This window comes from Lissotriton vulgaris, chromosome 7 (assembly GCF_964263255.1).
Source record: "Lissotriton vulgaris chromosome 7, aLisVul1.2, whole genome shotgun sequence".
NCBI classification, from domain to species: domain Eukaryota; kingdom Metazoa; phylum Chordata; class Amphibia; order Caudata; family Salamandridae; genus Lissotriton; species Lissotriton vulgaris.
The window spans coordinates 800,090,553-800,115,065 of record NC_141695.1 but is presented as its reverse complement, the minus strand read 5'-3'; the positions used below and the strand labels follow the sequence as shown (position 1 = coordinate 800,115,065).

Sequence of the window (24,513 nt, the reverse complement as noted above, 5' to 3'; positions counted from 1 at the left end):
AACATTGCGCAATTGAGATTTTTGATATTGGAAATTGTAGAAAAATCTGAAGGAAAAGACAACAACAAGGAACTCTTGCGCAGAGAGAACTTCTGGATTTATTACCTGCAGGCGCTGAAACCTAACGGTTTAAATGAACGAATTGAATTTGTCTGCTATTTGTAACATTACAGACATTTGTTTATATTGCTCTTTGATTCTCTGTAAATGTGATGCCTCTAAATATTACATGTGTGTTACGATTTGTCTTTATTGTTATAGTCTATCTTGCTGGAACTTCACCGTTTTAAGATGGCCGCCACCTTTTTGCTCTCGTTCACGTGACCACTCACTTTAGTCCGTCTCACCATTTTGATTGTTTTGAACGCTACGCGGTTTTTTCTAAACCCCGCGTTTTTTAACCTTTGCGTATATAATGAGCACACTAATGTTAGTATCACCGTACACGGTGTTATGGACGGTTCCCTGAACGCGCGTATCTAAATCTCACCAGGTAAGCAGTCCTGAGAGGGCTACGCTTCCGTATCCTTTCCGTATCGTTTCAGAAGCGCTTTATTTTTTAAGCGCGAGTTGAGTTTTTTCATTTACTTAGTCAGCCTACCTTTGTCTGACATACTCCTTATTTTTTCCCTAGACTTTCTACTACTCGTCTAATGAGTACGTGAGTAGTTTTGTACAACCTTGTGCACTTTAACACACTTTTCACTTGGGTTATAAGGTCTATACCGGCACTCTATGAACACCGTATTAGTTATGCTTGTGTGACTTTGAAACAGACGCTTTTTTGGCACCCATGTATTTTCAAAATGTGATGTCTCTTACGATTGAAATTGAATTTATTGGTTGTATTGTATCGATTTTTTCTAGAATGCACTCCCTGATGAAGAGCGGAATGTCCGCTCGAAATGCATTGGAGATTGGAAAATAATTTCAGGAGGTCCTTTGAAATAATTGGAAACAAATGAAATTTAAATGAACTCTTTCGTTTTGAAACAATGAAAAAATAAAAGATTCAAACTGTGAAAATATGAAGCTCTGATTGTGATCACTTATAAGGAGTGCCCCAGTTGGGCTTGTGACCAAATTTTATTTGGAAACACTCAGTTAAGATTTATTGTTACGTTGTATTGGACGGACAACGTACCCAAGGGAGCAACCTTAAACCTTTCTAAATACACGCAAATACACACTAACAACTTTATTCACCAAACAATAGGTTGTGCACTTGTCCTACTTGGATTGTCTACGTTGACGATGACAGTTTCTACGTCGACGGCATCGTCGTCATTATAGTCGACGGCAGGTAAAGTTTTGTCGTCGACGATTGCCATCAAGAAGACACCGTCGAAGACCCCATCGACGCTGACCTCGCCGACGACTGCATCGGCGACAACCTCGACGACTAAGCCAATATCATCGACGTAGACTCAGTCGATGAAAGCATCGGCGACAAGGGCTCGCCGGCGAAGACACAGTCGACGAAGGTGAAGAAGATTCTGCAAGAGGGTGAAACATCAGTATCAGAAATTATAGACTGTGCGATTGATATCGCTACAACAGGGTTCCGCCAGTTGGCGGGAGCAGCAGTCTGAGACGCCAGGGGTGGCTGAAAGCAACTTCGTTCCGCTATGAGGTACAAACGAAGATATTGGACATGCTGTATGATGCCCAGTTACTGTTCGGCTCCAAAATTGATGAAGCATTACAGAATATTAAAAAGGACACAGACACTGCGAGAGCTTTGGGCAATCTCCAGTACAAGAACCAGTCCTTTCGTGGAAATAGAGGAAGAGGACAGTCTTCCTATAGAGGACATTTCCAATACAGGTCTTCATTCTCGTCAGGCCAGAGTGGACCCCAATATCAACAGCGCGAAAAACAGAATCCGCAATCTTCTTATAGCAAGTCGTCCTTTCAGGGTAAAGAACAACGAAAAAACAACGGACGTAGACCATGACCCGTTTATTCAGACAGTCCAGATTTCATTTCACTCATTAAAAATTGGAGGAAAGATTACCCACTTCTTGAAAAATTGGAAAAAGATTACCACGGACCGTTGGGTCCTTCAATTAGTGCAATTCGGACATTCTATGGAATTCATGCAATCCCTCCCCGCCCAATGCGTCACTAAAATCTACGGCTGCTTCTGCAAGAAATCTCTATTATGCTCCAGAAAGGAGCAATAGAGAGGGTACCTCCATCTCAAAGGGGAAAGGGATTTTATTCCCGCTTCTTTTTAATTCAGAAAAAAGAGAAGTGGAGACCGATTTTAGACCTCCGGGCCCTCAACAAATTCCTGAAGAAGCATTTGTTTTGCATGGTGATGATCCAAGAGGTCCTACAGCTACTGGAAGAGGAAGGTTTTATGACGTCCCTAGACCTTCAGGACGCTTACTTCCATATCCCGATTCACAGGAATCACAAAAAATTCTTAAGATTTGCAGTAGCAGGCAGACCCTTTCAATTTCGCGTCCTGCCCTTCGGGCTCAAGTCTGCACCTTGCATCTTAACGAAATGTCTTTCCCCAGTGGCGGCATACCTCAGGCAGCGCCATCACCAAGTCTTTCCATATCTGGACGACTGGCTGATCAAGGATCCATCCTTAGAAGACGCGTCCAGGTCTTCCAATGCCTGTTTAAGGCTCTTTGATTGTTTGGGTCTCACGTTCAATCGAGGAAAAATCAGTCCTACAACCTTCTCAGTGCATCAATTTCTTAAGTGCAACCCTGGGCACGCGTTCGAAGAAAGTTTCCCATCCCAAGAGAGGAAGAAAAAGCTTATGGCACTAACTGTTCTGGTGGCATCAAAGAAGCCCTTGATGGTCCGCCTTTTCAAGTCCCTTCTGGGGAGGATGTCATTGTGTATCCTCCTGATTCCTCACTGTCGTCTTCGGATGCGACCTCTACAGGAGGCACTCTCAAAGCAGTGGATCCAATGCACAGGGTCTTTCGATGACCTCATAAAAGTAACTCCCCAGATGGTCTAAGCCCTGCAATGGTGGATGTCCTCTCGAAACCTTTCTCAAGGTTTGACATTCCTGCTTCCAGCTGCTCCTCATATTATCACAAACGATTCCTCCTTGGACGGTTGGGGAGCTTTTCTGCAAGAACTGCGGATTAGCGGGAAGTGGTCTTCCTTGGAGAGAGGACTTCATATCAATCTCCTCGAACTGCGGGCAGTCTTCCTGGCCCTTCAGGCTTTTCTTCCAAGAATCAAGAATTCCCTTGTGCTCGTCCGGACAGACAACAACACGACGATGCACTACCTCAACAAGCAGGGAGGGATGCGCTCACTAACACTTTCTCGAGAGTCGCAGAGAATCTGGAACTGGCTAATCACAAACAAGATATCTCTTCGGTCGGAGTACGTCCCAGGCATGGACAATGTACTGGACGACTCATTGAGCAGACAGAAGACCGCATCTCACGAGTGGGAACTGGATCAGGAGATCCTCAACCAAATCTTCTCGCGATGGGGCACTCCATAGATCGACCTATTCGCCACAAGATCCAACGCTAAATGCACACACTGCAAGTTGGCATCCTCAGTCTGGGTCTCTAGGGAATGCATTTTCAATCGCATGGTGCAACGTCTTTGCGTACGCCTTTCCGCCACTCCCACTCTGGAGCCACCGATCCACCTGAAACAGTGTCCATCTCTGCTCACAAAGAACAACAAACAAGTCCAATATCTGAATCTGGTATCTCTCAGGTTAGCCGCCTGGCTCCTGAGTTAAGAGAGCTTCAGAATTTGAATATTCCACCTGATTGTAGAGCCATCCTAGCACGAGCAGATAGCACCAATAAAACATACTCTTTGAAATGGAAGGTTTTGTGTCTGGTGTAAAAATCGAGGAATACACCCTTTCTCTTGAGCAAGTTTTACGTTATCTTCTCCACTTGGCAACATCAGGCCTTGCTCACTACTCCATCAGAGTCCACTTGGCTGCAATATCCCATTACAAGAGTTCTTCAGCGGGTCCTTCTCTCTGGTCTCGCAGGCTGATCAAGCAATTTTTAAAAGGATTATACAGGACTATCGCTCCTGTGAAAATGTTACCTCCAGCTTGGCACCTTAATACAGTCCTTAATCAGCTCATGAAGCATCCCTTTGAACCAGTACACAGGGCTGACATGAAATATCTGTCTTTGAAGACAGCTCTCCTATTTGCGCTCACATCCGCGAGGCGGGTGAGGGAGCTGCAAGCTTTCTCGGTTCAAGATCCTTTTCTGCAATTTAAACAAGACAGTGATTTTACGGACAAATCTGAGGTTTATTCCAAAAGTCCCATCGGATTTCCATCTAAATGAGCCTGTGGTTTTGCGTTCCTTCTTTCCAAATCCCAGTACTGCAGCAGAAAGGTTGTTGCATTCATTGGATCTCAAGCGGTGCTTACAATTCTATATCGACAGGACAAAGGCTTTCAGAAAGTCAAATCCGCTATTTGTGACTTACAGCACGTCCAGGAAAGGTCTTCCGCTCACTAAACAGAGCATTTCCCGCTGGATCTCCGCAGCTATTTCTTTTTGTCATGAACCAGCAGGACATCCCCTGCACTCTAAAGTACGAGCTCATTCTACTAGGGCGATGTCCACATCCATGGCACTTTTCGCAGGTGTGCCTGTCATTGACATTTGCAGAGCGGCAACATGGAAGTCGCCACATACCTTCGCTAGGCATTACTGCCTGGACACGGAGCTTATGAAGGATGCTGCGGTGGGACAAGCAGTTCTTTCTTCTATTTCACTAGAGGTGAGCCTTCTTTCATCCCTCCATCCTTTTCATGTACGCACATTTCTCTGTTGTGTAATTTGATGGTATTTATTGGTTGCAATTATTTGCTCCTGTTAGTCGCTTGATATGTTTTTATCTAATGACTTGCATATACTGTACCATCCGACATGTGCTTTATGCATTGCTGGCTACACTGATTCAGGCATGTGAATCTATGAAAGACACCCATAATACTGGATAAGAAATGCGTTACTTACCTGTAACTGCAGTTATCCAGTATTGGTGTCTTTCATTCACATGCAACCCTCCCGCCTCCCCTGAAAGGGCTCACCTAATTCTCTCAGTGATACCCCTACTTAGCTTTGTGCGGACGAAAATCTGAGGGAGTGAGGCTCCTTCCAGGAGGGTTCTAGAGGGAGGTGGCAGCTGATTGGCTCTTTTCTAGAGTTTGGTCCCATTTACAAAAGCACAGGGATATGTTACTAATGTGAGGCCTATAGGCCTATTTCTCTATATGTCTATAGGACATTACTTTGTTATATACTGGGGACTCCCATTCCGACCACGGTGAATGATTTAGGCATGTGAATCTATGAATGACACCAATACTGGCTAACTGCAGTTACAGGTAAGTAACGTATTTCGTCCTTGTACAGCCCGCAAGGGGTAATAAATGTTTGCAGCAACTCTGGCATTTTTGCAGCAGGAAGTGCAGTCTTTTCTGGCCAAAGGAGCCAAAGCGTGAGTTCTGACCTCGGAAGTATGAACTGGGTGGTTCGAGGCATGTGGGCTGCTGAATTCATATCTGTGCATAGATCGCCGCCTAGTGTTGGGTCCGGATGATTGCACATTGTTGTCCTAGAAGAGACTTCGAAGTATCACGAGATAGGTGGCTCCTCCCTGGACTACAGTGCGCATGGGCATCCACTCCATCCTCCGTTTTTTTCCGCCATTGGGTTTGGATGTATATTTGTTAACTCAAGATCGGAATCTATTAAAAAAACTTTCCTTTTGGCCAAAAGGCCTTTAGTTATCGTCGTTATTGTCTTTGCGATCGGTGCCCAGTACTTGTTCCAGCTCTGTTCCCGAGCTGGACATCCAGAAGAGCCGCGTGGCTTTTCGGCTTTGAAGGCCCGGTCAACGCCAAAGGCCTTATCGACGATCCATCATGGAACGGAGCCCGTTCAAGAGATGTCTCTTTTGCAACTCCAAGTATCCTCACATCAATGTCCACCCGGTGTGCAACAAGTGCCTGTCTCCGGATCACGATGAAGCCAGCTGTATGGCTTGTTCTCCGTTCCGCTCCAAGAAGACGATTCGCCTTCGACGGGCTGCGCGGAAGGAGGCCCAGCAGACGCCACCTGACCCGGTGAACATCTTCGATGCCGAGGAAGATAAGGGGGTCGAACAGGAAGTTCGAGAGGACCTGTCTAATCCTGCATCGGAGATTGACTCAAGTTACGAAGCAGATGTGGAAATGGTCGATAATGAAGAAGTCGTCGACGAGGTAGGAGATGACGATGAGGCCTTCGGGCGTGGAAGATGGCTCGAGCGAGGAGCTAAGCCCAACCGTTGGTACGGGGGCCGAAACAAAAACACTCGATAAGGCTCAGGTCGAGGGATCGACACATGGCCTTACCCGAGATCGTACACTTGGTTCTACAGCCTCGCCTCAAGGCCCGGCTACGGACATTTCTAACGAGCCATCGGTTGACCAATCGAAAGGATCGGTGTCTACAAAACCGAAAGCACTGGACGCTAAATCGAAACCGAAAGTGCGTATTGCTTTGGTCGGTTCGAAGACCTCTGAACCATTGGCACCGACGAAGCAAAAGAGTGTTATCGACCCGGTGAGGTCGCTAAAGGGTGTAGAGCCGAAGACCGGGGCACCGAAGAAACTGGTCAAGGACGTCGAACCGAAGAAGTTGGCGCCGAAAGCCATCGACACAGACAAGGGACTCGGAACTCAGAAAGTTCTTGATCCTAAGCGTCGACCCAACAAGGCTAAAAGCACTACAGACCTCGAGTCCACACCTGGCGGTGGCTCCAAGGAACCCGTCGAGTCAACACAGCCATCCGCCTCCTTTTCGAAGCAGGTGTCGGACTCGCTAAAGCGCATTAAAGAGAAGGCTACTACTGTCGGACCAAAGGCTACTCCACCCCCGAAGCCAGTCAGTAAACCTCAAAAATCGTCGGCACCCATCCAGTTCACACTGCTGCCGAAAGTGGTATCTAAGGCCTTCGCCCCTAGGACGGCCGTCGAAGCGACAAAGAAGGTGTCCATGGGGCCGAAGCCTACAACTGTGGAGGTGGCCAGCAAGCATAGACAGCCTCCGCCTGAAGATCAGTCTAGGCAATTCATCGACACCGAGACGGGTAGACTTTCTATTTACAAGCGAAAGATCGCCCCTGAACAGCCTATGGAGTCATACAAAATTCCATTAAAGAAAAAGAGGGATTCTGCGACGTCACCTCTTCTCTTTGAACCTATAACACCACATGGCCAAGATACTGCTCCTATCTCGCCCACATACTCAGATGTGGAGGCAGGGGATGGTGACAATGAGGAGTACAGTTATCCTATAGACACTGATCCTGAAGATCACACTGAACCCTGGACAGACGCTGCTGACCCAGGAGATCCACACACTGCCCCAGAAAACTTCGCCTACTGAAAACACGGCTGCGTTTAATGCACTTATTGATAGGGCAGCAAAAAATCATGATGTCCAGCTCCATGCTGACCCTATTGAAGAGGATTTTTTGTTTGACACCTTCTCAACCTCAGAGAGAACTGTCAAGACTCTACCAATGGTGAAGGGTGCCCTAAAACATGCTGGCGACATTTTTAAGGAGACCACAAGGGCAAGGGTGATAAACCCCAGAATTGAGAAAAAATACAAACCAGCACCTGGGGACCCTACTTATATCAAGGGACAGTTGCCGTTGGACTCTCTGGTTGTTTCCAATACCCGGAAGAGGGCAAACTCGCAAACAACGGGTGATGCTCCTCCCCCTGACAAAGAATCGAAAGTGCTAGAAGCATCAGGGAAAAGGGTGGCAGCTCAAGCGGCCAATATCTGGCGCATCTCCAACACACAGGCACTCTTAGCCAGATATGACAGGGCTCATTATGATACACTTGAAACCCTGTTACAACACTTGCCAGATGAATATAAGGAGGCAGCAGAGATGCTAATACAAGAAGGGAAACTTATATCAAACGCATCTATTAAGTGTGCGCTGGACGCAGCAGACACCGCAGGCAGGGCAATTTAATACAAGTGTGATGTTACGGCGACATGCCTGGCTGAGAATCTCCGGTTTCAACCCAGAGATACAAACCACCATACTAAATCAGCCTGTTAACCCTGATCACTTATTTGGCCCAGAGGTGGACACCACCTTGGAAAAAATCAAAAAGGACACTGACTGCTACGTCTATGGGGGCTCTACAGTCGCAGCAGTTCAGGGGTGGTTCTTTTCGTCGCTCCAACAATAGAGGAACTTCCAGAGGCCAGCTGTCCCAGCAGACACAATACAGTAAAGGAGGCACGCAGACCACCTACACCAAACAGTAGGGGTGACAATCGTGAAAACAGCACCAAGGGCAGAGGTCGTGGAAACAACAGCTCCCGGTCCTCCGCCACTAACAAACAGTGACGTCTTGTCACTGCCCCCCGACCATACCACACCGGTCGGGGGAGACCAACAGTTCCTGCCGGTCTGGAAATCCATCACTACAGACAGGTGGGTGAGGCAGCTTATCCAGTACGGTTATTATCTGGAGTTAACATCCACACCCACTCCACCCAACATACCCCCAAGACACCGTCCTATGTCCACAGAGCATTTGCTATTACTGCAGCAGGAGGTAGTCGTCCTGCTTCAAAAAGAAGCCATAGAGCTCGTGCCTGTGGAAGAAAAAGGTACAGGGGTGTACTCGCTGTACTTCTTGATCCCAAAAAAGGACGGGTCCCTCAGACCCATACTGGACCTTAGGCCCCTAAACCAGTACATTCTATCAGAACACTTTCACATGCTCACATTACAGCAAGTTCTACCGTTACTCAGTCAGGGAGATTTCCTCGCAACATTAGATTTAAAGGATGCATATTTCCATATACCGCTACACCCGTCGCACAGAAAATACCGCAGGTTCACCATTCAGGATCAGCATTATCAGTTCTAGGTCCTCCCTTTCGGAGAGACCACGGCGCCCAGGGTGTTTACCAAGTGCCTAGCGACAGTGGCTGCACACCTACGGAAAATTAATAACAACAACTAGAGAGAGGGAAGAGACACTCTCGGTCCCCCAGGTAATAGATATAAACAACAGAAGAGTCTCCACTCTTCTGTTTATCTTTTTTTGCACACCTACGGAGACAGAACGTTCACGTCTACCCTTATCTGGACGACTGGCTTATCCAGGCGAAGTCGGCCCAGCAGTGTCCCACACCATTCACCTTCTTCACGATCTGGGGTTTTCACTGAATTATCCAAAGTCCCACCTTCAGCCCGCCCGCATATGGCAGTATCTGGGCGCGACGATAGATACTCTGGCAGCCAAAGCACAGCCAAATTCAGTGAGGATCGACCGCATGCAATTGCTGATACAACAATTCAAACCACAACACTCACTTCCAGCACGAGTGTTCATGCAGTTGATAGGCACGATGGCCTCCTGCATCTTCTTAGTCCCGCATGCGAGACTACACATGCGTCTGCTTCAGGAGTGCTTGGCACGTCAGTGGAATCAGGCTCACTGACAGTTAAAAGACCTACTGTTGGTGACCGGTCGTTCATACAACTCTCTGCATTGGTGGAATCCACAAAACCTTTGCAGGGGACGACCGTTCCAGGAGCCTGTGCCACAGATTATTCTGACGACTGACGCACTCTTCAGGGATGGGGAGCTCATGTACTCCACTACACAGTGCAGGGACTATGGACAGCACAGCAAAGGAAGATGCACATCAACCTTCTAGAACTGATGGCTATCTTCATGGCGATGAAAGCATTCAAGGTACATCTGTGCAACAAGGTTGTGTTGATCCGAACGGACAACAAGACAGCCATGTACTACATACAGAAGCAGGGAGGTACACACTCTCCACAGTTGTCTCATCTGGCTCCGAGCATGTGGAAGTGGGCCATTCAGAGGAACATCTTCCTCATGGCGGAACACCTCCCGGGCAAGGACAATCAGATGGCGGACCTGCTCAGCAGGTACAGCCACCAGATGCACGAGTGGGAGATACATCCATCAGTACTCCAACCGTACTTCCAGCAGTGGGGTCATCCAGAGATAGACCTGTTCGCCACAAAGGAAAACGCCAAATGCCAAAGCTTTGCCGCCAGGTTCCCACACCCACAGTCGCAGGGCAATGCGATATGGATGAACTGGTCAGGCAGATTTGCATACGCTTTTCCCCCAGCACCTCTAATACCGCTGGTGGCACGCAAGCTGATGCAACACTCGACTCTGATCCTCGCTGCTCCAACGTGGGCACGCCAACCATGGTACACCACGTTTCTAGAACTATCCGTGGTACCGCATCAAAGGCTGCACCTCACACCCAGGCTTTTGACGCAGAGCCATGGCGACATTCAGCATCCAGATCCGCAACAGCTCAACCTGGCGATCTGGCTCCTGAGGTCTTAGAATTTGGCTACCTTAACTTGCCTCCTGACTGTATGGATATCATAAGGGAGGCAAGAAAGACCACCACCAGAGCATGTTATGCGGCAAAATGGAAGCGGTTTGTCGTTTATTGTGCCGACCACATCAACCCGCTAAATGCATCTACTCACAACATCATTTGTTATCTGTTACATCTATACAAATGCAATCTGGCCTATGCTTCCATTCGTATACATTTGTCCGCAATAGCAGCTTATCTCCAAAACAGGCAGCATCTCTCACTTTTCAGAGTGCCTGCCATCAAAGCCTTTCTGGAGGGACTCAAACGCGTTATTACTCCCAGACACGCACCAGTGCCTGTATGGAACCTTAACGTGGTCCTCACCAGGCTGATGGGTCCACCTTTTGAGCCTCTACACTCATGCGAGATTCAATTCTTGACGTGGAAAGTGGCTTTCCTAATAGCAATCACATCGCTACGACGAGTTAGTGAACTTCAGGCACTAACTATCCAGGAGCCATTCATACAGATTCACTCCAATAGGGTGGTACTCCGCACTAACCCTAAGTTTCTGCCTAAAGTGGTTTCATAGTTCCATATCAATTTACTATAGAACTGCCAGTGTTCTTCCAGAATCCTGAGTCAGTGGCAGAGAGAATGCTCCACACACTAGACGTCAAAAGTACTCTAATGTACTACATAGATAGGACCAAAGATTTTAGGAAAACAAAACAACTGTTTGTTGCCTTTTCGCCACAACACAAAGGCAACCCCATTTCCAAATCAGGCATAGCCAGGTGGATCGTTAAGTGCATTCAGATTTGCTATCAAAAGGCCGAGCGCACATTAACGGTTCCCCCAAGAGCCCACTCCACGCGAACGTTGGGGGCCTCCATGGCTTTCCTTGGAAATATTCCTTTAGAAGACATATGTAGAGCAGCCACATGGTCTACCACACACACATTTACAAAACACTACTGCGTAGATGTGCACTCCAAACAGCAGGCAGCTGTAGGGCAGGCTGTTCTAAAAACACTTTTTCAAACTGCTGCAGCTGGCACAGGCGGCCGCCGCTAATGGAGGGACTGCTATGTATTCTATGCACAGATATGAATTCAGCACCCCACATGCCTCGAACCGAATATGCTACTTACCAGTATGCATCTGTTCTTGGCATGTAGGGCTGCTGACATTCACATCACCCGCCCTCCTCCCCGGCCCCTGTAGCGGCTGCAGCACTCAGATTTACTCTTAGCATGGTCATCACTTACAGAGTTACACTCCATCTTTGCCACAATGGCGAAAAACAATCTGAGGATGGAGTGGATGCCCATGCGTACTGTAGTCCAGGGGAGGAGCCACCTATCTTGTGACACTTCGAAGACTCTTCCAGGACAACAATGTGCAATCATCCGGACCCAACACTAGGCGGCGATCTATGCCCAGATATGAATGTCAGCAGCCCTACATGCCAAGAACAGATGCATACTGGTAAGCAGCATATTTGTTACTACCACTACTTCCTTGTGCTGAAGGAGGACAGAGGCCTTGGTTGTATTTTAGATCTATGCCCTCTCAACATGTTCCTGCCAAAAGACCAGTTTGAGATGCTCATGCACCTGCACGATGCCTATTTCCATATTTTTTTCTCTACAGGCCTGCTGAAGTTACCTGCTGTTCATTGTGCAAAGAGTATTTCCAGTTTGGGTGTCACCATTTGGCCTCACCAATGCCCCATGTGTCTTTATGAAAGGGGTGGCGGTGGTCAAAGAGCATCGTTGGATGTGTGGTGTGCAAGTGTTTCCAAACCTTGTAGACTAGCAATTGAAGGTGGGCTCGTCCCAGGCAGTTGTCGACTACCATCAGATGGCTGGCATGGTGATGGGGAACCCCAAATATGTTAGGAAGATCGCACCGTCACACCTGACTCCTTTCCGGATGCTCCCTTTCGTCAGAACTATCTCGGATACTGGGCAGTATTATTATTCCATACTTGGAGTGGAGAGCCTAGGATATTCGGGCTATGATCCTGATGTTTCAGCCTCTTTCCTAGATATCAGTAAGGATTACGTTGAAGCTGTTGGGGCTCTTGGCCGCCTGCTTTTCCAATATAGCAAATGGCACATGCAAGCTCTGCAGTGGAATTTAGTGTCCCAGTGTTCACTGTACCATAGGCACCTATTGGATTACATCCAGTTTTTGGTGGAGACTGCAAAAGGTCTACAGTGGTGGCTGCTATATCACGATTGGGCCAGTGGCAGGCACCGCTCCTTACCCCACCTACAGCTGACGGTGGTCACTGATGCCACCTGGGCGTTTTGTAGGTCAGAGGATGATGGTCTCTGGTGGAAACGCATTCTACCATCCATCAAGGGAAGGCAAGTAAAGGTACTCTCAGAGAACATCACTCAAAACTGGAACTGCAACAAGCAGGGTGGAGAAGGGTCTTTGTACTGTGCAAGGAGGCTGTTCACCCCTGAAAGTGGCTGATTTGCAATGGCATTACTTTCGTCGTGAACCACCCCTGGGAGAGAGCTCCAAATAGTAAGGTAGCCAATCTGAGTTACTGATGCTTAGCGGTAGACACCGAGAGGTAGCTGCAGCCTTTTCCCCGCAATAGGGAGAAGCCTTGCCTGATTGATTCGCCACTGCCATTTTTGCATACTAGAGTTCTCAAGAGGGCTTCCTCTTGCAGACCTATTTTGTTTGAGTGGAACTCTGGCCTCCTTTAAGCCTTTGCGCATCCTACCCCCCTTTGCGCATCCTACCCCCCCTTTGCGCATCCTACCCCCCCCTTGCGCATCCTACCCCCCCCTTTGCGCATCCTACCCCCCCTTTGCGCATCCTACCCCCCCTTTGCGCATCCTACCCCCCTTTGCGCATCCTACCCCCCCTTTGCGCATCCTACCCCCCCTTTGCGCATCCTACCCCCCCTTTGCGCATCCTACCCCCCTTTGCGCATCCTACCCCCCTTTGCGCATCCTACCCCCCTTTGCGCATCCTACCCCCCTTTGCGCATCCTACCCCCCTTTGCGCATCCTACCCCCCTTTGCGCATCCTACCCCCCTTTGCGCATCCTACCCCCCTTTGCGCATCCTACCCCCCTTTGCGCATCCTACCCCCCCTTTGCGCATCCTACCCCCCCTTTGCGCATCCTACCCCCCCTTTGCGCATCCTACCCCCCCTTTGCGCATCCTACCCCCCCTTTGCGCATCCTACCCCCCCTTTGCGCATCCTACCCCCCCTTTGCGCATCCTACCCCCCCTTTGCGCATCCTACCCCTCTTTGCGCATCCTACCCCTCTTTGCGCATCCTACCCCTCTTTGCGCATCCTACCCCTCTTTGCGCATCCTACCCCTCTTTGCGCATCCTACCCCTCTTTGCCCATCCTACCCCTCTTTGCCCATCCTACCCCCCTTTGCCTTTGCGCATCCTACCCCCCCTTTGCGCATCCTACCCCCCCTTTGCGCATCCTACCCCCCCTTTGCGCATCCTACCCCCCCCTTTGCGCATCCTACCCCTCTTTGCGCATCCTACCCCTCTTTGCGCATCCTACCCCTCTTTGCGCATCCTACCCCTCTTTGCGCATCCTACCCCTCTTTGCGCATCCTACCCCTCTTTGCCCATCCTACCCCTCTTTGCCCATCCTACCCCCCTTTGCCCATCCTACCCCCCTTTGCCCATCCTACCCCCCTTTGCCCATCCTACCCCCCTTTGCCCATCCTACCCCCCTTTGCCCATCCTACCCCCCTTTGCCCATCCTACCCCCCTTTGCCCATCCTACCCCCCTTTGCCCATCCTACCCCCCTTTGCCCATCCTACCCCCCTTTGCCCATCCTACCCCCCTTTGCGCATCCTGCCCCCCTTTGCGCATCCTGCCCCCCTTTGCGCATCCTGCCCCCCTTTGCGCATCCTACCCCCCTTTGCGCATCCTACCCCCCTTTGCGCATCCTACCCCCCCTTTGCGCATCCTACCCCCCCTTGCGCATCCTACCCCCCTTTGCGCATCCTACCCCCCTTTGCGCATCCTACCCCCCCTTTGCGCATCCTACCCCCCCTTTGCGCATCCTACCCCCCCCTTTGCGCATCCTACCCCCCCCTTTGCGCATCCTACCCCCCCCTTTGCGCATCCTACCCCCCCTTGCTGAGGTTGATTTCCCAATGACTTTTGATTGAGCCAGGAGGGTCTGGTACCAAGAACTAATTGGCATGATAATCTGTCCTCCGATCAAGCTGCAACTTCGGGAGAATCTATTGTGGCAGAAACAGGGGAAGGTCCTGCTTCTCCACTCATGAGATTGAGTGATTGCTGCTAGTCTCCTTTGATTTTCCTCCTGAGGTTATTGATGTGATTCTGGCAGGCAGGTGTCCATGTACAAATTCATTATACTCCTGGTGCTGAGACTGGTTTGTGGGTTGGTGCGGTATCGGAGTAAAGGTTAAGCTGTCTGAAGTATTTTTACGTAGGCCCAGCGAGGACTCGTGCTGGGCACTGTTAATGACTTTTTGCCAGCTCTCTTGGCCTATTTTCTTTTTAGGTTACTGGATAAGCCTTCTTTATTTAGATCTGTTTGAGACCTCAAAAAGGTTCATAATGTTTCCACTGAAGCCATTTGTCATTACACAGTGTAAATTTAATTTGGTTCGTATTTTTTTTCTGTGTACCATATTTGAACCAACGCACAGCTGTTCAATGACTATTCGCGACCAGAAAAAAGGCTTTCATGGTGGTCACTTCAGCTTGTCATGTAAGTGAGCTGCACCTTCTTAGTACAGCAACTGTATAAGACATTCTTCCCTAGACAAGCTAGTGTTAAACTCTAGCTGCTTTTCTGCTGAAGGTAGTATCACCTTTCCATGTTAGGTAGGTTGTCAGCATTCCGACTTCCTTTAACCAGTCTCAGGGGCACAAAGCCCATTGACTGGCAGGAATATTTTTATGAAGTAATGGATGGGGGTTTAGCCCATCCTGACATCAGGTCCCAACCTAAAGCCTCAGTTCTGATTCACTGGGGACTAAAGCATCCCCATCACAAAGGAGAAGTAGTTTTGATTATTCTGGGCATAGTTGTTACATGTGGGCCAGCCGGGAGGAGGCAAATCCCAATTTTGTCTAATTTGCCATGCTGAATAGCTACATTAATTGTGCTCTTGGCCTTCCTCCACCTAGGGAAACAAAGCACACCCAGACCAGTTTTGATAACTGGACTCATGGGGGGAGTATGCTTTTGTGAATTGTATGGCTCCCACTACTTTTACTTGCCTACTGTGCCCAGCAAACCTTGCCTTAAATCATGCATGCACTCACATTTCAGTGACAAACTTTTAGAATATGCATGGATTCCCCAATTTCCTACCTCCGCATTCCCACACTTGTCCTTATAAAAATAGTGCCCCACTTATTTTGCAGGGCTTAGTTCACTCTACAGGAACTGATCAAACCGGGGTTGTGGGAGTTTTCTGTCCCAGACTCCCTGTGATCCATTCCTTTTATTTGAAGGAAGTCTTTCTTGATACATTGGATGTGTGTGTGAGGTATTCTTGATGCAGAAGGTCAGTCTTTGATATCTTTCTTCATGTTTTCGGCGGGGACTTCTTTTGATAAAGCCTGCATTGACCCAGGGTTATAGGTTGCAGTGAGACTTTATTAGTGCACTCACCATACAGCCTTAATTGGTGAGGTGGTGTGTGCCCGCGGTGATAGCATAAAAATTTGTGTTGTGAATGTTGCTAGTTTAGTGACATTCTTTGAAGCGATTTATCAAGTTTTCTTTAGTACATGCTATGGTGATTCTGCAGTACTCTATGCTTGACTAAGATTGTTTTCTTTTAAAGGGAACAAGAGAAGGAACTTCAGAATCGTAAGAGGGGTAAGCGACCTCGAGGGCGGCCACGGAAGAATGTGGTGAGTAGTTTCCGCCACTTTGCTTATCATGAACTCCATGACTTAAAGCCCAGGCTTTCAGAAATGTAGTTAAATCGGTTATTAAAGATGTTGGGGGCTAGACTGGATCAGCACAAACAGGCACTGTTACGTGGGGGGGGAGTCTGCCCTACCAAAACATTTATTGGTCTGGCCATGGCAAGCTAGTGTAATGGTTATAATTTATTGTTTTTTGCAAACGTATGGGACAGATAAAAAAAATTAACATAAATGTGGAGCCATATGGTTGCGTTAAACTTTATAAGCAATGATTACTTTATTTGTATTTTTAATAATAAAGTATGACATAAGGAGAAACGGTATATAAACCCTTTTAAGTCTTCATACGATTCGCAGGGAAATTATTATCCATGCGAAGGAAATGTACAATTTGCTTTGAATTACTGTAACCTGTGTAGATAGTATAAAAACACAGGGAATACAACTAGTTTTGGAAAAAGCCAATAGATCAGCCTTTGGCAAGATTTACATTTATTTATTTTTTATTGCAAACAAGAGTTGCTGCCTAAAAATGGTAAGCAAGGGTGCTTCCTAGCAGGTAGGTGTAATTAGAACAGGTATATAAACCCTTTTTGATTTGAATGTGCATAGCAGGAAAATATTCTTGTTGGTGCAAAATTATACTTGTCTTAAACTCCAGTCACAGTTATTCCATATGTAGTTGAGTGGTAAACGCCACTCACACGTCCATACTTACTCACCCCCTCCCCATCCAGGAGGTGGGAAAACTGCTTCTGGTGTGGCTTAGGTTCTGGACAGTGAGCGGGTGTGACTGAAACAGGAGCCAACGCCTGCCAAAATGTCCAAGGTGGTGTCTGCTACTGAGGATCCATGTGGGCACTGAGAGCAGTGAGCGCAATGTAGGAGCTGTGTCTAAAGTCCCGGGACCCCTGAGCCAGTGATCGTTTCCGACATTCATTGCAAACGGATTCTACGACCAATGGGCCACAGTCCTTACAGGCGATTCAACACGACCTGCTATTCAATTGGACTGCTGTGCAACACACCTCTGTCTTGAGAAAGACCCGCCACGACTTTAGACACAAGCGCAGAAGGGTCGAAACGTCGACACCCCACAACAGGCCTTTGACATCTAGGATTTTAAATACTTAAAGAAACATTGGAAAATCCCTAGAAATTTGTCAAGAACAGCTTTTGAAAGAATAACTGTGTATATATTAATTGTATAGATTTGAACCTCCACTGTACATATATAGGAAGTCTCTTTTCACTATTCACTATTGTCACTTTCTTCCACATTAATTCACTTTGACAGTCTTTTTGTTTGTACTCCTGGATTAACTGAATGACTTTAATTCATAAAAAATATGGAAATGCAATGAATAAGACCTCGAGTCATTAATTGTGAGGTTCTGAATTGTGTTGTCATAAGAGGGTCCAATAGTCAAGAATATTCTAAAAATCACTTTTGGTTTTCACCCGACAGAACCATTTGTTTTATTAACCAGCTTGCTAGACTATTCAAGAATTTAGTCCTGGTTCTGCATTGTAAGAATCTTCATTGTACAATGAATTGTTTGAAGTCGAGTTTTAAAGGGACAGATCTCTTTTCTTAATGCAAGCCTATCGGGATGCATTTCCTCCCTTTATTTATACAATGTGTAAAGAGGATGTAGAATGGCATGCTGTAATGCACTTTATTTTTATGCATTCTGCAGCAACATGGACATTCAGGATAAACAATGACCATGATATATTTACTTTGTATTTGATTTTGCGGGAACTTGTGGATAAGGAAATTCGACAATGTAATTCCATTGAAGAACTACTATGCAAAAAGGTGTTCCGTGGTTCACGCAGGCAGTGGGGAAATTCAAGCGTTTGACTTCAGTGAAGAGCTCTACGTAACAGTACCAGGACTACGACCAGGACTTTTCTTATCCTCATTGCATACTCTTAACCATATTAATTGTTTTATGACTGTCTATCTTCCAAAGGGGAATAGGAATCTAATTACGAATGCAATTATTGGAGACCCCACAATAATGGATACTTCAACAGCTTTTTACTTTTACACGAGTCTGTGCTGGTACCTAATCTTTGTAGAAATTGTAATCTTTTAAGAAAGAAAACTATTAAGGGTTTAAATTTGGGAACTTTTGGAACATTGTAATAAGTATCAGTGTGCAATATTTATTTGAGAGGGTTGTAAACAATTGCCAAAGCCACCTTAATCTGTTTTAATGGACCCACTCAAAAATATATTGGTAGTACCATTAATTTAACATACCTCGGTGGACAATTACTTGAGAAATACTTTTAAAAATGACAAACGTAATAAATGAAAAAGCTGATGGTTTTACTAGAAATCTGATATATTGCTTGAATATTTTTCACTGCATATAAATGTTAAGGTTTTCATTCCATTTTCAAATCTCTTGTTGTATCTGGTTATGTGTTTTTTGTAATTGGGTTTTATAAAGAAAGTTATTCAATAAATGTTTCTCTTCTCAAAGGCGGGGACCTAAAAAGGTCTAGAATTGGGTCAGAATTCTCACGTCGCAGCATTGATCGCTCCACACAAATATTGCAATCTGTAGATGTCCAGTCTTCTCTAATATGTGTAGCAAATCGGTTTAGAGAAGAATCCGCAAGATCGTGGTAAAAGGAACCCCATGTCTAACAGCTCCTGTAGAGGAAGAGAAAGTATAGTGGGCGTTGACGTTTCTGGAATTTTGCCCCTAGGAAAAAGCAGTGAGTGAGTTTGAATCCATAACTAGATGCTGCCTCTCAGATCAAAGCAAATGCGGCACTGTGCCCAGGAGTCACTTAAAGTTCAAAAGCCGTTCCACTGTTCACTGAAGTTAAAGCTGCAGAAAGTCATTTACCAATGAACCGTAAAGAGACCTTAGAAAATATTTTGGGCCACGACCCATTTTACTCATTCTCTGGCTTTTTTGTCACTGCTGCCCTTTAACTTATTTGAATTTGGTGTGGCTACTTGTCAGTGTGTATGTTCTGGATTCATTATTAGGTTGTTTACCACTTTGCTCGCAAATGGAGACTGAAGTTGAGAAATCAGGAATATTGCGCTGCAAATAAGAAAAAAAAACGCATTGATATGTATTGTAACTGGATTTTCTTTTTTTTCTTCCCTCTTTAAGGAACCAGAGATGTCCCAAAAAGTCAAATTGACTAGCTCCTCTTCTTCTTCCTCATCATCCTCATCTTCATCCTCTTCCTCGTCGTCGTCCGAAGAGGATGATAGTGATCATGAAGCTAAAAGGGGTCCCCGTGGACGGGAGACTCACCCAGTTCCCCAGCAGAAAGCCCAGATTGTTGTAGCCAAGCCCGACCTAAAGGAGCCAATACGCAAGAAACGTGGTCGCAAACCGCTGCCCCCAGAGCAGAAAGCAGCAGCCCTACGTCTCAAGTCCATGGCAAAAATAATGAAAACTACCTCACACGAGGTGCCCATCGGGGCCCGTCTGATTGGTAAACTGCAGCAACGTAATGCCCAGGGGGTTGGTTTCGGCACTCTGAAGACTCACTTAAATGAGCCCTCAAGTCAAAACAGTGGCGTCCCTGGGCTTGGGGGCTTGTCAGTGGATCACCTTTCTAATATGGCTAGAAATTTGCCTGGACATGGGAACGGGGGCCTGAACCGCAGCTTAAGCTGGCAAAGTTCTATTGTACACTACATGAATCGGATAACCCCAAATCAATGTAGCAACAGTGCACCACCTACTGTCAAGGTAACGCCATCTGTACCAGCATCAAAGAGTAATATCTCATCTCCGAACTTAAAAGCGAAGAGTGCCAAAGTGCTTGGCGGGTTAGGGTTAAATGCTCAGCGATCCAAGCTTGCCAGAGTTGCCAGTACTGGGACTCCCACTGAATTGAAGTCTGATTTTCCTGTGAACGCTAACAATAAGAACTTGTCCAGCAGTGGTGCCTCTAGAGGTGTCCCTCCCAGCACCTCATGCCTTTCGAGCCAGGAAACTAGTCTTCAAGCTTTAAACTTGCAAAGTGTAAACAGAACTGTGCCGAACACCACAGGCTTAACCAGCTGTCCTTACACTGCTGCTTTGCAGACAGCTAAAAGCACTAAAAACTGTGCTGTAAAAACAGGCTCAGCTTTTGTTCCAAAAAGTGACGGGGGACCGGTGATCAACCCTGCCAGTTCTGTGAAAGTGTCTGTTTCACCTGACCCAGCCAAGGGAGAAAAGGCAGCAACTAAGAAGATTCCAACCAGCGAGCGAGATACTGGAAAATCCGGCACTAACCCTGGTTGCCCACCCAACCCAGTACTTCATGATGGCAGCCACCAAGATACCGGAAAGCCTGGGGCGGAGAACCGCAGGCCAGTAGCAGTCCTTGAGATGAGCACTGGCGAGGACACCACCAGTTCTGACTCCGATCAGGACTCTGCCATTTCAAGCCGGGCCCAGAACATGTCAGTTTCCATCCAGACAAAACAGGACTGGAAACCTACCCGCAACCTAATTGAGCACGTCTTTGTGACGGATGTCACCGCTAACCTAATCACTGTGACCGTGAAGGAATCACCAACAAGTGTCGGGTTTTTTAATATGAGACACTTCTGAGCCTTCCAGCTGGGATTATTCTAGTGCACCATATGTTTCCTTAAATATATTTTAGATTTTGAACCTATACCTTTTCACTGGTGCCTAATTGTATATCGATCGTTCAGTTGTGGAAAGTAATTACATGGGCTATTTGCTCAAAATGTTTAATGTGGGCAGGCAGCTAAATGTTTCTTTAAATTTGAGAGTTTTTTTACACGGATACACGTTGAGGAGTGGTAAGCGACGAAAGAAATGGAAATAAGCTCTCCTGTGCATAAATGTGTTAAATATCACCCTGTACCTGAATTAAGTGTTAAGTTCCTAGGTCTTTTCAAGGAGGTGCGGTGAAGGAATCCTTACCATCGTAACTGATAATGCTCGGTTTCTAAAATGGCTTTTCTCTGGGATTTTTCCGAGATCTTTGTACAGACTTTTAATAATGAGACACTTTCCCATTTCTTTGCCATCCAGGGTGGCTTTAAAGCATGACTACCCCCTTTCCCCAAATATGCTCCCTCTGGAAGCTACAACGTGAAACGGAGATGGCAGCCTTCGTGTGAATTGTCTTTCTGATCTTTTTCTATGCTAACCTGCCGAGATAATGTAGTTCGCTGACCTTTTTTTTATTATTATTAATCTGGATTAAACAAAAACAGTTTTGAATGTTAACTGTTTTCATGCAGCTGCCAGTGGCGCTGATGACTGCAAACTCCAGGTGCCCTTCTCTCCAAATGTTGCCTGCTGTTTCTTAGGAGATAATGGAGCGAGTTTTTTGTTGTTATAAGCTTCTCAAATACCAAAAAATTAGGAGGGCTTTTATCATTAACAAGAGTAGTTAAGTGCCTTTTATATAATGTGCTACGTTTTTCCCTCTATCTTTTTTTACATGGCTTTCGTTTTTGTGCTTTATATTGTTTGTGATGTGGCACGCTAGTAGATGTGTACACAGGAACAGGTCTGCTAAAACTGTTTACACTTTTGTGGTTCAATTGAGCTCCCCTGATACTTAATCAGTTATCAAAGTGTATTTGGAGGGAAAGGTATTGGTCTTAATTATGTCAGTGATCTGTCCCTTCGGCTGTACTTTGACTTTCATCAAATGTTATTGTTTTTCTGCATGTTTTCCCACCATATGCGTTCAGGTATAGCCTTTAGAGTCGTCTAATTCTCACCGGAACCTAGCTACACCTGACAGAAGAGCATAATCTGGATGAAACCAGTCTTGTGCTGTTTGTATTCCAGTTTGGAGAAGGACGTTTTCATATTGCTGGGTGTAATCTAGGGTGACATGGTGGGCAAAAGAATTATGGGCCGGAATGCTACACTAAGCGATTGCCAGGTTGAGGCTTGCTCTAAGCATCCTCCCATCACCTTTTGTGTGTTTGATTTAATACCCAAGTGGTCAAGGATACACTTACACATGTGTCCCTTACTCACTGTGTCACTGGAACAGAGAATTGACAGCAGAATCACAAACACCGCAAAACCGGTCTTGGGATGTAATATTGGAAGGGAACATGGCAGCAAGCTGAGGTAGCTGGCTGGGATCTTCTCACCTCTGGTTCTGGCTCCACTTCTGTACTGTGGCTTTGCTTCTTACGAAGTGAGGCTTTTTGCTTTTTTGTATCTGAATAGAATATAGACTCTTCAATTTTACTTTGGTGTACAGCATGAAAATCGTCTGAAACAAGAGACTGTATTTTACAGCATCCAGAAGAAAGTATGCGTTGATGTCTGCTTTTTAAATACTACTTTGTTTCTAATTTTTTCTTCCTAAGATTTTATTTTTCCCCAGGTTGCAGTAGTAGAGTGCTGCTGGGCAGGGTTCTTTCCAGTTGCTCTGTTTCGTAAAATGCCTATAAAATTATTCCTCCCTCTTGCCTGCTGGGATGTGGGGCAAAAGACATAACGTGGTAGATAATAAAAAAAAAAGTACTTAACAGTTTAAGTACGTTTATGGACCTGTTGAGTAGAAACCTTCCTACTCAAGCTGGATATATTGCAAGAAAATATTAACGGAATGTTTCTAAAATATTATAGTTTTTTTAAGGGTGCTAATCAAGTACGGCTCTTCAGAAGTTTTTATTTTGAATTGAGTTGTGTATGCACAATTTTATTTTAATTTTTTTTGGTCGGAACCCTGTTTTTTGGCTGCAGGTTTTCACATAAACCTTAATACTTTCGCCTTTCATTAGCCAGTGACACTTAGAAAACCAAGAAACAGATGTTTTAGCCATGATACAGTTTGCATGTGTCTTTAGATGGTGAAGTTTTATTTTAAAGCTTCAGTAGCATTACATTTTAGTTAACGTAACTCCAATACCGTTCATTTGTAATTAGAGGACATTCATTGATGTTGGTGAGACTGGATAGACCTCCAGCCCATTGTTTTGTGCATATTCAGCAAGCAGCAGAGAAACATGTAAAAATACATGTGCCAGCTATCTCACAAGTTTAATAGCATTTCATCCTGCTATCTGCATTTTTTTTTTGGGGTACAGCATTCTACTTGGTTTTCCAGGCAGTTCCTGTGGAGTCTGTATATTCTTTGTTGGCGACTGTCACTGTTAGTCTTGAGAATTAATGTAGGCAGCGTTTTTAATTTATTGTCAATTAAAAGCACACCAGTAAAGGTGGTATATGTAAAGATTTTTGTACATTTTTGTTTTTGTTTTAGTATAATAAATATTTTTGTAAACTTTTCAAACTCCTGTTTCTAATAATTGTTGAAGCACTATTAATATATGCTTCTGTTAAATGCTATACTTTTCTTTAATTGAAGGTATGTTCTATATTTATTATGTATGCAGCGTCTCTTAGGATAATTTTTAGCACTTCCTATTCTGCTTGCAGAGAGGAGGATGTATTCGTGTTCAGTTCAACTCCTGTGTCTGTTGACAAAACATTGTATTCTCTAATATGTCCTCTGTACTTTTCAGGGGGAAATGGCTGGCCGTTGTCTCTCCAGTGCATCATCAGCAATAATGGGTTGTTAATAGAAAAGGTCCTACAGAGTTATCTGTGCATGTAATGATGGGGTGCATGAGCATCTGTCCAGTCTAGCAGGAAGGTCATGCGCCACAGAATAATTGGAGTCTTTGACCAGTGGATAAGCAGCGTGCCAGGAGTCCACTAGGGACCAATGTGACAGCAACACGCTCATTATCTTTTCTATCTTCACTGCTGGGGCAGTGGGGATGCCACATTAGTGACGCAGTTAAAAGCTCCCACTATAATGGATGGGCAGTCCATCCAGTTAGTTAACAGGGGAGTCAAAGAATTTCCTCTCGTCTCGAATTGGTGCATAAACACTTAGGAGGATGTCTGTACCATCCAGTTAACCTCTGACCAGCACATCTCCCCTCTTTAATAGTCGTAGTGAGAACCTGGAATAGGACCTCTGGTCTAATCCACGCTAGTGCCCCTCCTGCACACATAGTGGCTTCTGTAGATAGTTGTCCTCTTCGTCTTTTATGTAGTGTTTTACCTTCACCTGATTGTGTTTTCTGTAAGAAGGTGTGACTACCAATCCTCTTAAGATGTTTGTACTTTGTATTGTTTGGTCATGTTTTGAGGCCTGATATTCCATGGAATGCGTTTTTATGCACTGATTGGTTATTGTCATGGATTGGACTATCCC

General features: G+C 46.0%; 1 protein-coding gene across 1 annotated transcript in view; it reads left to right on the top strand.

Annotated features, from left to right (window-relative positions):
* Positions 1-23,580, top strand: part of LOC147702435 (chromobox protein homolog 2-like) — a 168,804-nt gene extending 145,224 nt beyond the window's left edge. The window contains exons 4-5 of the mRNA XM_086931059.1: positions 16,215-16,284; positions 19,449-23,580. Of these exons, the coding sequence (XP_086787185.1) occupies positions 16,215-16,284; positions 19,449-20,891 (1,513 nt within the window). The 3' untranslated portion in view covers positions 20,892-23,580. The remainder of the gene's footprint in view (positions 1-16,214; positions 16,285-19,448) is intronic.
* The last annotated feature ends 933 nt before the right edge of the window (positions 23,581-24,513 follow it).